Source organism: Manihot esculenta, chromosome 11 (genome assembly GCF_001659605.2).
Source record: "Manihot esculenta cultivar AM560-2 chromosome 11, M.esculenta_v8, whole genome shotgun sequence".
Taxonomy (NCBI): Eukaryota; Viridiplantae; Streptophyta; class Magnoliopsida; order Malpighiales; family Euphorbiaceae; genus Manihot; species Manihot esculenta.
The window spans coordinates 32,981,117-32,995,874 of record NC_035171.2 but is presented as its reverse complement, the minus strand read 5'-3'; the positions used below and the strand labels follow the sequence as shown (position 1 = coordinate 32,995,874).

Genomic DNA, 14,758 nt, shown 5'->3' with positions numbered 1-14,758 from the left:
TAAATACGAAAGCAACTGCAAACACTTCCAATGCTTAACTACATTGAAATATATGAAGTTATGATTATATAACTTTAGGTTGAGAGATGGATAAAGGCGAGTTTGTTAGATGGAGACCCATTTTAATTTATACATCTCACCAACAAGGAAATCATTGTAGCTTAATTTATTCAATTTTTAAAATAAGAACAATTGTCAAATTAAATCTCATTATCTATTAGGTTATAAATAACGCCCACTCATCTCGCTTCATCAACCATGTCTATAATTTCTTAACTTCTCCGTCTCTCCATCTTATTTTGTTTCGGTGTGACAACTAGGAACTATACTGAAGCCCCCACTTCAATTACCATGTGTGAAAAGAGCTGCAGCCACCACCATGAAAGGAAGAAGCTCTACCTCCGGATATTCTGGTCGGTGATAGCTATATTTGTCATCATCGCCTTGGTTATCTTGCTGGTATGGGCCATTCTCCAGCCCAAAAAGCCTACTTTCATTCTCCAGGATGCGACCGTGAATGCCTTGAGTCTTTCAGGCTCAAATTTCCTTACCAGTAACATTCAGGTCACTATATCCGCCAAAAACCCCAATGAGAGGATTGGCATTTACTATGAAAAGCTCGATATCTATGCTTCCTACCGTAACCAACAAATAACCCTTGCAACTGAGCTGCCAAGGAGTTACCAGGGCCACAAAGATATCACCATTTGGTCACCCTTTTTATATGCTAATTCAGTGCCTGTGTCCCCATATCTTGCTGCTGCTCTGGGCCAAGACCTGAATGCTGGGGCCGTTCTTGTCAATATCAAGGTCGATGGGACTCTCAAATGGAAGGTTGGCTCCTGGATTTCAGGTACGTATCGTCTCAACGTCAATTGTCCGGCCTATATGACTTTTGGCAATCGGTTCCATGGCATTGTCGACGGGGTAGGGATCAAGTATCAGTTTGTGCAAGGTTGCTCCGTGGAAGTTGCTCCTAGCTAAAGCTACTAATTATCTACTATCGTTCATGCTTTTCTTTGCTAATATATAGCAGGTTGTTCCCTTTAATTTTCTGTTCCATCAAGTTAATTTTATGATAATTGAGCTCAAATCGGGATTATATGATTCTTTTCTCTTTTAGTGATTTTTTTTCTAATGAATTCTTGATACATTAGACGATTTGCTCTATTATCCAGAATTAATACAGAAAGATAAAGAATCAGGGAAAATTAAGGACTTCAATTTAGAGCAAAGAGATATGGCCTGAATTTTGTTCTTTCTTTGTTCCATTTTCTTTTATCTGTTGTATATATTGCGCGACGAGATCCAGAAGACTTCGATCCTGAAATGAATCATTTACCTGTTGCGTTATCTCTATGATCAGTTGGTATAGCTGAAGAGTAATTGTAAATGGTACTCAGATCTCCTTAATTTGCAAATATAATAATTGAAATTCAACAAATTTGTCCCCAAGCATTGGCACCTTTCTGTGGATCCTGTTGCATAGAAGAGAAACACAAAGTAGCATCGTTTTGCATTCTCTAGAACTAGTTGCAGCAATATAGAAGTACAAGGTCATGCTGTTCCCGACTTGCCATTTGCTATGAACAAATGTAATATTCATATATATATTTATATAAATAATATTATTGTTGAAGAATAAATTAAGGCACAAGGGATAGTTCATGTTTCCGCTTAGCCCTTCAATGGATGTACAAATTTTGTTCTTCCGATTGTAATAAATGGTCAATGAAAATAAAATATATATTTAAAAAATTTATAAAAATTAATAAAATAATATAATTAAATTATAATTTATCTATTTTTTATTAATAACATATTTATTTTTTACGTTTATGATTATATCTTTCTTAACAATTAACTGATGAATAGTCTATTTTTTATTCTATTATTAAATTAATTTTTAATAATATTTATTATAAAAGAGTTTATGTTTGTAACATGCAGATCTATAAAAAAAAAAATAATACTGTTAGAGTAACATAATAATTTAATATAATATTTTTTTAAAAATTATTTTTAGAAAAATTAAATTATCTAATCTATTAGTTATAAAAATAATATTTTTATTTTATTTTTTTTCAATTTAAATAATTTAAAATATTATATATAAAAATAATACTTGATTTATATTTAAGTATTTTTAAATTTAAATTATCTAATTTATTATCTATTAAATTTATATATTTTAAAATTAAATTATTTTTTAAATTTAAATAGTCCACGAAAGTCATGCTTAATAAAACATTATTTATAAACACTTTTATTTATAAAAAATTTTAAAATTTATTTCTCTATATTTAAATAATTTAATAAATAATTTTAATTATATAAATAAATTAGAAATTAATTAAGTGAGATAATTACTTTTTAATAATAAAATTATATTATAAAATTAAATTACACAATGAATTGATAATTTTAAACGTATTAGAATTGAAAATTTAAAGATAAAAATAAATTTTTTGAATTGAAAAAAATAGAGAATGAGAAAAATAAAATAAAATGAACAATTAAAAGTAGGTAAAAATTTATTTGATAAAAAATTAAAGAATTTAATTTTATAAATTACAAAATATTTTAATAGAATATTTTTAAAATAAAAATTAATTAATAAATTTTTAAATATGTAAAAATTTGATAATTATTTTTACTGCTATAGATAAAACTACATAAATATTCTTACATAATTTAAAAAATTTCAAAAGACTATGGACCTTGACACAAACGTGGATGCGTCCATGCCTTCAATTCAGTGCGATAATTATGATATAATTAAAAGGAAATTTCCTTTTTATCATTGTTATCCACAATGTGTATATGTAAATATTAGGTGAAGTGTTGAGATATTAGGTGAAATGGAGATTGTAAGCCACGTGAGTGAAGTCATGAAAAACATTATTTTGCTATGACATGTAATAAATTAATGAGTCTTAAATGGAGGGATATCATAATGAGACTTGCCTTGTACTTTACTAAGATTGGGTGACACATAATAATATTTCCAAAACTGCGCTGATATTCTCACCACAAGGAAAAAAAAACTGGCTGATTTATTGTTAACTACTTCACTTGACAATTTGCATCTTTTGATTCCTTAATCTCAAGTCATCTTCCTGCCTGCATGTTTCTCTGTTGGGAAAGGTCAATTAGTCACCGATAGAGTTTGTTGAAACTTACTGCCAATTTTACATTAATGGACCTTAATTGGGTAGTGCTTTTAGTCTCGATTACGCTTTTTGATTTAATTTAATCTGACTCTACTATATTTAAAATAAAAAAATATTATTTATAAATATATTATGCAATAGGGTGCGGAGCAATTAATTTTTAAATTTTATAATAGATTTATACTGAATTTAATTTTTATTGTTGATATTGATTGGAGGCTTACGATAACCTTTCGAAAAGAAAATTTGAGATGCACGACTTTCAAAAATATGACGAGAGTCATAGACATGCACAAAATTTAAGATAAAATTTTCATCGTTTAAGAGGTCAATTTTACATTTTTATTAAATTTTTTTAGATTTTTCCATAATTTTTCATATTAAATTTTTGCTATTATAAATAGCCATTTTCTTGCCTTTTTGAGACACTTTCAAATTTTAAAAAGTCAATAAGAGATTTCAGCTTCTAGTTTTTTGTTTTCTAAATTTCATTTTAATCAAACGTTATTGGTTAAAACTCCTGGCGGAATCTAATCTGTCCTATTTCAATTGGTATCAAAATCAAACGTTTTTTGTTAAAACTCCTAACAAAATCTAATCTGTCCTATTTCAATTGGTATCAAAGTAAAGTTCATCCATGGCTGACAATCAAGAGGCACGACTTGTTGCAATTGAGTCATCCTTAGCAGGATTGAAAGAGATGATCAGACATCTAGCCCTATAACAGAGTAACAACCAACCTACCGCAACCAAATGCCCACAGCTAATTCCAAATCATGTAGTCTCAAATCTTATAGTCGCAAATCTCCAACAGGATTATCACAAAGGTTACAAGATAAAGATAAACTTTCAAAACTTTTACAGATCGTTAGATGTCGACTTTATCCTTGATTGGTTAGTGGAGATTGATCGATTCTTTAAAGTTATGAACATGGAAGAGAATCGAAAGGTTCCGATTGTGTCTTATAAATTAAAGGGTGGTACAACAGCATGATGAAATTTTGTTCAAAACGAACGCTATCACAGAAGGCTGGAACCCATACGAAACTGGCTGTTGATGAAGCAGATGATTGAACAATGATTCTTACCTAGTGATCACGCTCAGGTTTTGTATAACCGGTATTATGACTGTATTCAAGGGAGTCGAATGGTGGATGAATATACAGATGAGTTTTTAAGGTTGTAGGCGAGGTATGAAAACTGTGAGAACAAAACCCTGCAGGTTGCTCATTATCAAAGGGGTCTGAATCACAAAAGTCGTTGTATGATGGGAGTAGCTGTGATTTTCACTTTGACAGATGCCATTGAGATGGCAAAAAGAGCGAAAGGACGTGTTGATTGACAGCCTCAACATCAGCCTAATCAAAATTTTAATTATAAAAATTTTAGTTCGACACGCGGACAACCTTTTAGGGTTGTAAATTCTGGCAATCCTCATAATACTGTGGAAGAAAGGAAAGATAGTAAGAAAAAACAGTCACCACTACAGTAGACAAATGAGGTAAAACCAATCCTTATCAGAAATCAATGAGATACATATGTTTTCGCTTCAGGCAACCTGGTCATTGATAGAATAATTGTAACGATCCGGAAATCGGACCGCTACCGGCGCTAGGATCCAGATCGACTTAAGGTCGCCGGGACCCGTAGCAAGCCAACATACATCCTGTACACCTGTTAAATCCCATACATGATCAAACATATACATAAAAATTTTGAACTTTCTCATTCATTTACCAAACTTAACCTGTGCATGCACAACTCATAAGTAAAAACATCAAACCCCACACTGGAGTCCTCATCAAATGCTCCAATGGGGTAACATAACATATCTTAAGTTTGGTTTACATAAACAGTGATAGAACATTTTATAGAACATGTACAAAGGGATTAACCATACATACTAGGGTCAAGCACAACTCTAAACTCCCATAAACATCATTATATTACATTATTATAATATACTTTACATTACATTGTTCTCATGTCCACATCTAGCTATTACATAAAACATAACTTTATTCTTGTTGACTTTCTAATCTATCCCGTACCTGCAAACCTGGGGGATTAAGGAATGGGGTGAGCTACTAGAGCCCAGTGAGCAGAATAATAAAACATTATATTTAAAGTTCATGCTCTCATGGAATGCATCACATCACAAACAAATCACATTAAGGATGGACTTGTCACCAATAGTCCTCTACATAACCCAATCATGCCAGGGGCGTAGTGCAGGCCACACCTAGTCTTTCTCTTACACACATCATATCATACATATCCAATCGTGCCGGGGGCGTAATGCAGGCCACACCCGGACTTTCTCTTACATTGTGCCAGGGGCGTAGTGCAGGCCACACCTGGACTTCCACACTATACTATACCATATCATGTCATATCATTTTAAGGACTAAAGGATCATCCAATACCCATCCACATCAACATCAAGATATGCAATGCAACATATTCGTGGATTCTAATACGAACAACCTAATACATATCACATGGCATTTATGATGCATGAATATGCTCAAAATTAATTTATCTTTGAAACATAAAGATTCATTCTACTCACCTCAGGCTAGCTTTGAAAAGACTCGGAAGCAGCTATCTCACTGTTGGGGTTCTCGGTTCCTCGGGTCCGAACCTACACAGGTGGACTTAAATGAGGGACCAAACATACTAACATGACTCTAAAAATACTCCCTAAAAACTCCCTAAAATACCTTAAAACAATCATAGAAAACATGCAAAGGAAGGCTGAACAGGGCTGTAACAGCCCGGGAATCCGGACCGCTACCGGCGCTAGGATCCAGATCGGCATAAGGCCGCCGGGAACCGTAGCAAGCCTGACATAACCTGCAATCCTGTTTAATCCCATACATGATCAACAATACTCATAAACCTGTAAACATTTTCATATAACAACCAAGCTCAACCTGTACATAAACATAAACATAACATAAACCTCCACTGGAGCCCTCATCCAATGCTCCAATGGGGTATCTCATCATACATAAGTTTGGTTGAAACATAACCTCATATCTCATATCATAAAGACCATGTACATACAAGTGGGATTAACAATCTGTATTGGTCAAGCACAACTCTATCCTCAATATTCAAATTACATAACATAACTTAAAACACTTTTACAATACATCATAATACAATTGTCATGTCCACAATCTAACTTATTACATAAACATGCTTCAGAATTCTGGCTAACCTCCTGGTCTACCCTGAACCTGCACATCTGGGGTTAGGGGAGAGGGGTGAGCTAAAAAGCCCAGTGAGCAGAATAGAGAAAACATATATTAAAATATTTCATGCTTCCATGAAATGCAACACATCACAAACATATCACATAAGGATGGTATTGTCACCTATAGTCCTCAACATAGTCCAATCGTGCCAGGGGCGTAGAATGGGCCTCACTGGTCTTTCTCTTACATACATAACATAACATAACATTCCAATATGCCAGGGGCGTAGAATGGGCCTCACTGGTCTTTCTCTTAACATAGTCCAGGGGCGTAGAATGGGCCTCACTGGCAATCCATACCGTATCCTCATCATATCATATCATAGGAGGACTAGAGGATCATCCAATAGCCAATCCGCATCCACATCATATTATGCAATGCAACATATTCGTGATTATTAATGCAAACACCCTATAATATCACATGGCATATATGATGCATGAACATGCTCAAAAAGTTATATTTCATTTATTTAAAAACTTAAGGTTTAATTCCACTCACCTCTGGCTGAAGCTCTACAGACTCTGAAGCAGCTATCTCACTGCTGGGGTCCTCGGTTCCTCGGGTCCGAACCTACACAGGTGGACTCAAATGAGGGACCTGACATTATGAACATAACTCTAATCTACTCCCCAAAAACCCCCTAAAACATCATGAAATAATCATAGAAACACATGCATGAAATGGTTGGACAGGGCACTTTCGGCGGCAGGTTCGGCGGCCGAAAGTCCTTCCAGAGCCGAAAGTCAGGCACTTTCGGCGGCCGAAAGTCCCAAACAGAGACGAAAGTCTCTTTTCGGGGGCAACTTCGGCAGCCGAAAGCTGCCTCCACAAAGGGGGTTCGGCGGCCGAAAGTCCCTTCGACGGCCGAACCTGAGCTTCTCCCGAAGGGCAGAAACTCAGCTCCTCTATGCACATTTCGCCTCCCAAGCTCAAATCATGCAAAAACTAGTTCTAAAACATGCATACATATCATACATTACACCTAGGGGTCTCAAACTAGCATATACCCCAACTACAACACTTCAAACACACAAAAACCAACATACATTGTTCAAAATCATAACATAAACCCAAATATTCAAATAACCCTAACATGCATTTCTACCCCATAAATCTACTTAAAACTTGTTAAAAACATACATTGAGCTCAAGATCGGCTCTTACCTCTTGAAGATCGAGAGAGAGACGACCTAAACTCGGAGATCTAAGCAAATGGGCTCCTGAGTCTCCCAAGCTCCAAAACTTGTTTTAAAAGCTCAAAACCTTCAATGCAAGCTCAAAACTTAAGAAAAATGGTGGGGATTTGGAGGAAGAACAAAAGATTTGGGAGAGGGAGGTTGGAAGCTAGCTGTGGCCGAAAATGGGAGAAAACTCACCCATTTCGGCTAAGTTCCCTTTTTATAGGTGGCTGGCCAGGCCACGTTCGGGGGCCGAATGTGCCTCCGAATCCATGCAATGTTCGGCGGCCGAACTTGACTTTCGGCGGCCGAACCTGGACTTCCCTCACTCATGCTTTCGGGGGCCTAACGTGCCTCCAAAACTCATGCATGTTCGGCGGCCGAACTTGACTTTCGGCGGCCGAACCTGGGTTTTCCTCCAAAGATTATTCATGCAAAAGCTCATTTAATTTCATGCTTAAAACATTAAAATACATGAAAACATTTTATAAAAACCTGGTTTTACCCTTCAGAGGTTTCCGACATCCGAGATTCCACCGGACGGTTGAAATTCCGATATCGGAGTCTAGCCGGGTATTACAAGGGCACTTTCGGCGGCAGGTTCGACGGCCGAAAGTCCCTCCAGAGCCGAAACTCAGCCACTTTCGGTGGCACCTTCGGCGGCTGAAAGTGTAATACCCGGCTAGACTCCGGTATCGGAATTCCTACCGTCCGGTGGGATCTCGGATGTCGGAGACCTCTAGAAGGGTAAAACCATGTTTTTATAAAATATTTTAATGTATTTTATGTTTTCAAGTACAAAGGAAATTGAGTTTTGAATGAAAGGTGACCAAGGAGGTATTTCCAGGTTCGGCCGCCGAACGTGGGATGGTTTAGGGGGGCAAGTTAGGCTTCCGCAAGTCTCAAAGGTTCGGCCGCCGAACCTCATGTTCGGCCGCCGAACTTGCATGAGATGTGGGGGCACATTCGGCTGCCGAAAGGTGGTCTGCCAGCCCTATATAAGAGCTCCATGACCGAAACGGGCGAGTTTTCTCCCCATTTTCGGCCACGGTGAGTTCATGCTCTTCTTTGGTTCATTTTTTATGTTTTTCCTCCAATCTTTCATGTTTTAACAAGTTTTATGTTGATTTGAAGAGATTTGAGCAAAAAGAGCAAGTTTGGAAGCTTGGAGACCAAAGAGTAGATTTCTCCCTACCTCCAAGCTAGGATCGTCTTTCCTCTCGATCTTCAAGAGGTAAGCTTAGATCCAACCTTTTTTGCATGTTTTAAACTAGTTTTATGAAGATCTATGGGGTAGAAATGCATGATAGGTTATTGTTATGTTTATGGGTTTATGTATGTTTATGAACAATGTGGGTTGTTTGATGTGTTGTAGATGGGGTTTAGGATAGTTTGAAGCCCCTAGGAGCTTGTATGCTTGAGTATGCATGTTGTAGAATAGAAAAGTGCATGATTGAATGAGTTGGGAGGCATTTGTGCATGTTGGAGCTGAGTTTCTGCCCTTTTGGGAGAAACCAGGTTCGGCAGCCGATGGTTCTTTCTGCCGCCGAACCTGCCTGTGGTAGCATGAATCGGCTGTCGAACCCTGCCCCCGAAAGATGACTTTCGGCTCTGGAAGGGACTTTCAGCCACCGAAGGTGCCACCGAACATGCATGAGTTTCGTCTCTGGAGGGAACCTTCGGCCGCCGAAAGTGCCGCCGAAGGTGCATGACTTTCGGCTCTGGAGGGCCTTTCGGCCGCCGAACCTACCGCCGAAAGTGCCCTGTTCAACCCTCCTTTGCATGTCTTTTATGAATGTTTTAAGGTGTTTTAGGGGGTTTTTGGGGAGTATTTTAGAGTCATGTTCATGGATGTTAGGTCCCTCATTTGAGTCCACCTGTGTAGGTTCGGACCCGAGGAACCGAGGACCCCAGCAGTGAGATAGCTGCTTTCGAGTCTTGTCAGAGCTAGCCAGAGGTGAGTGGAATAACTCTCTATATTTTCAAAGTAAATAATGCATGTTTTAGCATGATACACGCATCATGAATGCCATGAGATATATTAGGGTGCTTGCATTAGAATTCACGAATATGTCGCATTGCACATTATGTTGTTGATGTGGATGAATGTTGAATGATCCATTAGCCCTTATATGGTATGACAGACTATGGAAGTCCGGGTGAGCCTGCACTATGCCCCCGGCATGACTGAATATGTATGTTATGCTATGGAAGTCTAGGTGTGCCTGCACTACGCCCCTGGCATGATTAGACTGTATGGAGGGCTAAGTGGTGACAAGTTCATCCTTGATGTGAAATGTTTGTGCTGTGATGCATTCCATGATATCATATGTTTTAAATGCTATGTTTTATTATTCTGCTCACTGGGCTCTAGTAGCTCACCCCTCTCCCTTAACCCCCAGGTTTGCAGGTACAGGGTAGACCAGGAGGTCCGCAAGAGTAATGAAGTCATGGTCATGTAATAGCTAGTGTGGACATGATAAATGTTGTTATGTCATGTTGAGTACAGTCATGTAAAAGTATGATATAGAAATGTTATGTAATAATGCTTATGAAGGTTTAGAGTTGTGCTTGACCATAGTATTATGTAAATCCCTTCTAGTACATGATCTTAATGATTATTGATGTTTATTGTAAACCAAACTCAATACATATTATGTCACCCCAGTGGGGCAATGATGAGGCTCCAAAGAGGAGTAAATGCTTATGACTATGTTTATGTATAGTGCATGCACAGGTTGAGTTTGGTGAATGAATGAATGGAAAGAAAAGTTTAATATCATTATGTATGTGTTGATCATGTATGGGATTAAACAGGTTTACAGGATGAATGTTAGGCTTGCTACGGGTCTCGGCGGCCTTATGCCGACCTGGATCCTAACGCCGGTAGCGGTCCGGATTTTCGGGTCGTTACAGAAAGTCTCTTCCATAGACAAAACTCATGCATGTTCGACGGCACCTTCGGCGGCCGAAACTCCCCTCCAGAGCCGAAAGTCCAACTTTCGGGGGCAGGGTTAGACAGCCAAAGGCTTGCCTCCACAGGCAGGTTCGGCGGCCGAAAGTCCTTCGGCTGGCGAACCTGAGTTCTTCCAAAGGGCAGAACTCAGCCTCCTCATGCACATTTTGCCTCCCAAACCATTCAAACATGCATTTGGCTATTCTACAACATGCATACACAAGCAAATAAACATTTAGGGGTCTCACACTATCTTAAACCCCAACACAAACACATAAAGCAACTCAAACAACAAACATTACTTAAAAACTCAACATTTACCCTAACAACATTCAACTAACCTAAACATGCATTTCTACCCCCAAAAACTTTCATAAAACTTGTTTAAAACATGAAATGAGTTAAGGATCTACTCTTACCTCTTAGAGATCGAGAGGGGAGGCGATCTAAACTTGAAGATGGGAGAAATCTAGCTCCTTGGGTCTCCAAGCTCCAAAACTTGATCTTAGCTCCAAAACTCTTCAAAACCAAGTTAGAACTCGTTAAAACTTGAAAGGTTGAGGGAAAATCATCAAAAATCAACCATGGGAGAGCATGGACTCACCGTTGGCCGAAAATAGAGGAGAAAGCTCGCCTGTTTCGGTCATAGAGCCCTTTTATAGGGGCTGGCCAGACCACCTTCGGAAGGCTAAAGTGCCTCCAAAACTCATGCAAGTTCGGCGGCCGAACCTGGGCCACTTTCGGAAGCCTAACTTGCCCCCCCTAAACTATCCCATGTTCGGCGGCCGAACCTAGAAATGCCTCCATGGTCTTTTTCATTCAAAACTCAGTTTCTTTCTTACTTAAAACCATATAATACATGAAAACATTTTATGAAAACATGATTTTGCCCTTCTAGAGGTTTCCGACATCCGAAATTCTACCGGACGGTAGGAATTCTGATGTCGGAGTCTAGCCGGGTATTACAATAATTATCCAGAACGCAGAGGAGTTAATAATGATCGCCGACAGGTTAATGTGGTTGAGCAAGTAGTTGAATCTGAGGAGGAAGTGAATGACGACAATGGATCTATCGCTGGTTCTGAAGATAGAGAGGTCACTTATGTGGTGAAGAAAATTTTATACTCGATGAAACAGGAGGATGAGACGCAAAGGAGGAAGATTTTTCAGGAGAAGTGTCAAGTAGCAGAAGCGATTTGCAGGCTAATTATCAATAGTTACAGTTGTGAGAATATGATAGCTAAGCAATTGGTGGAGAAGCTGCAGTTGCCTACACAACCTCACTCTTCGCCATACAAAATTGGGTGAATTAAAGAAGGTTCGACAATTAAAGTCAACATATTTTGCAACGTGCCTATTTTGATCGGTAAATCTTATAATGAATTTGTTAATTGCGATATTGTGCATGTGGATTGCTGTGAAATTTTGTTAGGTCGATCTTGACAGTTTGATGTTGATGCATTGCATAAGGGGAAAGTGAATTCATACATGTTTAAATAGAATTGGAAGAAGATTATCATGTTGCCTTTTGGTTCTGTGAAATATTCTAAAGTGAAAGGGAAAACTGCTGTTGTTATTTCTACGGGGTGTAAAGGCTATCAGGCGCAGTTGAGAAATCTAAAGGTACACTAGCTTTATTGGTGAGAGCAAAAGGTGAAGTGGAAGATATACCATCTTTACCACCATCCGTCAAAGAGCTGTTGAAGGAGTTTTCTAAGGTAGTGGAGGAAACCTTAAAACTTCCAGCTTTGCGGGACATTCAATATCGGATTGATCTCATTCCTAGATCAAAATTACTGAATCTGCCTCATTACAAGATGAGTCTAAAGGAAAGTAAAATCCTCCAGGAACAGGTTGAAGAGCTATTGAAGAAGGGGCATATTTAGGAGAGTATTAGCCCGTGTGGAGTCCCTGTCTTATTAGTTATAAAAAAAGATGAAATTTGAAGAATGTGCGTGGATAGCAGAGCCATCAGTAAAATTACGGTTCAATATCGATTTTCTATTCCTCGGCTGGATGACATGTTGGATAAGTTATCAGGGTCTAAAGTTTTCTCTAAGATAGACATTAAAAGTGATTACCAACAAGTTCAGATTAAAGAAGGAGACGAATGGAAGACAACCTTCAAAACTAAAGAAGGCTTGTACGAGTGGCTGATTATGCCGTTTGGTTTGACGAATGCACATAGCACATTCGTGCGACTTATGAACAAGATTTTGTGTCATTTCTTGCGCAAATTTGTGGTTGTTTATTTTGATGACATCTTGATTGTTAGTCGCAACAAAGAAGAATATTTACAGTACCCCCGTCAAGTCATAATAGCCTTGCAAGAAAGTAAGCTGGTTATTAATTTAAAAAAATGCATCTATATGACGGAGCACATCTGTTTCTTGGATTTGTTATTAGTGTAGAAGTGATACATGTTAATGAGAATAAGGTAGAATTAATACGGAACTGGTCCATTCCCAAAACTATTTTAGAAGTTTACAACTTTCATGGATTTGCTACTTTCTATTGGCGGTTTATAAAAAATTTCAGCAGCATCATTGTCCTTATCACATATTGTTTGAAGAAAGAGAGGGTGCAGAAATTTCCTTGGACTGACACTGCCAATCAGAGCTCTGAAGAGATTAAAGATAAGCTTACTTCTACCCCTATTCTTGCTCTACCCGATTTTGATAAACTGTTTGAGGTTGAATGTAGTGCTTGTAGAGTTGGGATTGACGGTGTGTTATCGCAGTCTAATAGGCCTATTGCCTTCTTTAGTAAGAAATTGAATGATGCCAAGAAGTGGTTTACTTATGAGCAGGAATTATATGTAGTATTCCGAGACTTTAAAACTTGAGAACAGTATCTGATGGGGTGGGAGTTTATTATTCACATGGATCATCAATCTTTGATTCATTTTAACACTCAAAAACATGTAAATAAGATGTATACTTGATGGACAACTTATTTTGGAGTTTTTCATTATATTATAAAATGTAAGGCTGACTATAGTAATAAGGTAATATATGCTTTGAGTAGGAGGACTGCTCTATTGATTATAGTTAGTCAGGAGGTCATGAATTTTAAATTTCTAAAAGATTTGCATACCGTAGATGATGATTTTGCTGATATATGGGCAAAGGTCCATGCTCACCAACCTGTTGATGGGTTCTTGATACATGATGGTTTTCTTTTTAAAGAGAATAGGTTATGCATTCCTCGCTCTTCTTTGTGAGAAAAATTAATTCGAGAGGTTCATAGAGGAGGTTTTAATGGTCATTTGGGATGTGATAAGACTATTGCTGGTTCAAAGGAGCATTTTTATTGACCATAATTAAAAAAGGATACAGGTCAGATGATTTAGAAGTGCCCAGTTTCTCAAACTCAGAAGGGTCATTCGCAGAATACGGGCTTAGACACTTTATTGCCTATTTCAGAATATCCTTAGGAGGAATTTTCTATGGATCTTGTTCTTGGTCTTCCATATATTCAACATGGATCTGATTCCATTTTTGTTGTTGTTGACAGGTTCTCCAAAATGGCACATTTCATTCCTTACAAAAAAAACTAATGATACTTCTCATATTACAAAACTGTTTTTCCAGGAGGTTGTTTGTCTATATGACATTATGACATTCCTAAGACCATTATTTCTGACAGAGATGTGAAATTTATAGCTCACTTTTGGGTGACTTTATGAAAGCGTTTTGAAATTAAACTTCGATACAATAGTGCTGCCAATCCCTAAACTGATGGCCAAACTGAAGTGGTGAACCGCACTCTTGGCAATCTTATGCGTTGTATCTACAGCGATAAGAAAACTGCTTGGGATCTTTTTATTGCGCAAGCAAAATTTGCTTACAACAGTTCTATCTACAGCTCTATAAAGGTGTCACTCTATGCAATTATGTACAGGAAAATTTCTGCCCATACAGTTAATCTTTTTGTCCTTTCTACAGGTTTTCATAACAGTATTGCAGCAAATAACTTGGCAAATCAACATTTGGACGTTTTCAAACAGGTACAACAATGCATTTGGAAGGCAATAATAAGTATAAAACTGCAGGTGATAAATATAGGCGTTTCAAGTCCTTCAATGTCGGTGATCAAGTTATGGTATATTTGCACAAGGAGCGTGGTGGAGGACAGAAAAAGTTTAGCCCAAAAAAAGAAGATTAGTCCATTTCGAATTATGCA

At 37.7% G+C, this 14,758-nt stretch overlaps 1 protein-coding gene across 1 annotated transcript; it reads left to right on the top strand.

Annotated features, from left to right (window-relative positions):
- Positions 1–247: 247 nt before the first annotated feature.
- LOC110626299 (NDR1/HIN1-like protein 1) lies at positions 248–1,102 on the top strand. The gene has a single exon (XM_021772121.2). The coding sequence runs from the start codon at positions 352–354 to the stop codon at positions 982–984; it is 633 nt and encodes a 210-aa protein (XP_021627813.1). The 5' UTR covers positions 248–351; the 3' UTR covers positions 985–1,102.
- The last annotated feature ends 13,656 nt before the right edge of the window (positions 1,103–14,758 follow it).

Excerpts from the sequence above, each read along its gene's own strand:
- LOC110626299 (XM_021772121.2), top strand. The coding sequence starts at position 352 with ATGTGTGAAAAGAGCTGCAGCCACCACCATGAAAGGAAGAAGCTCTAC.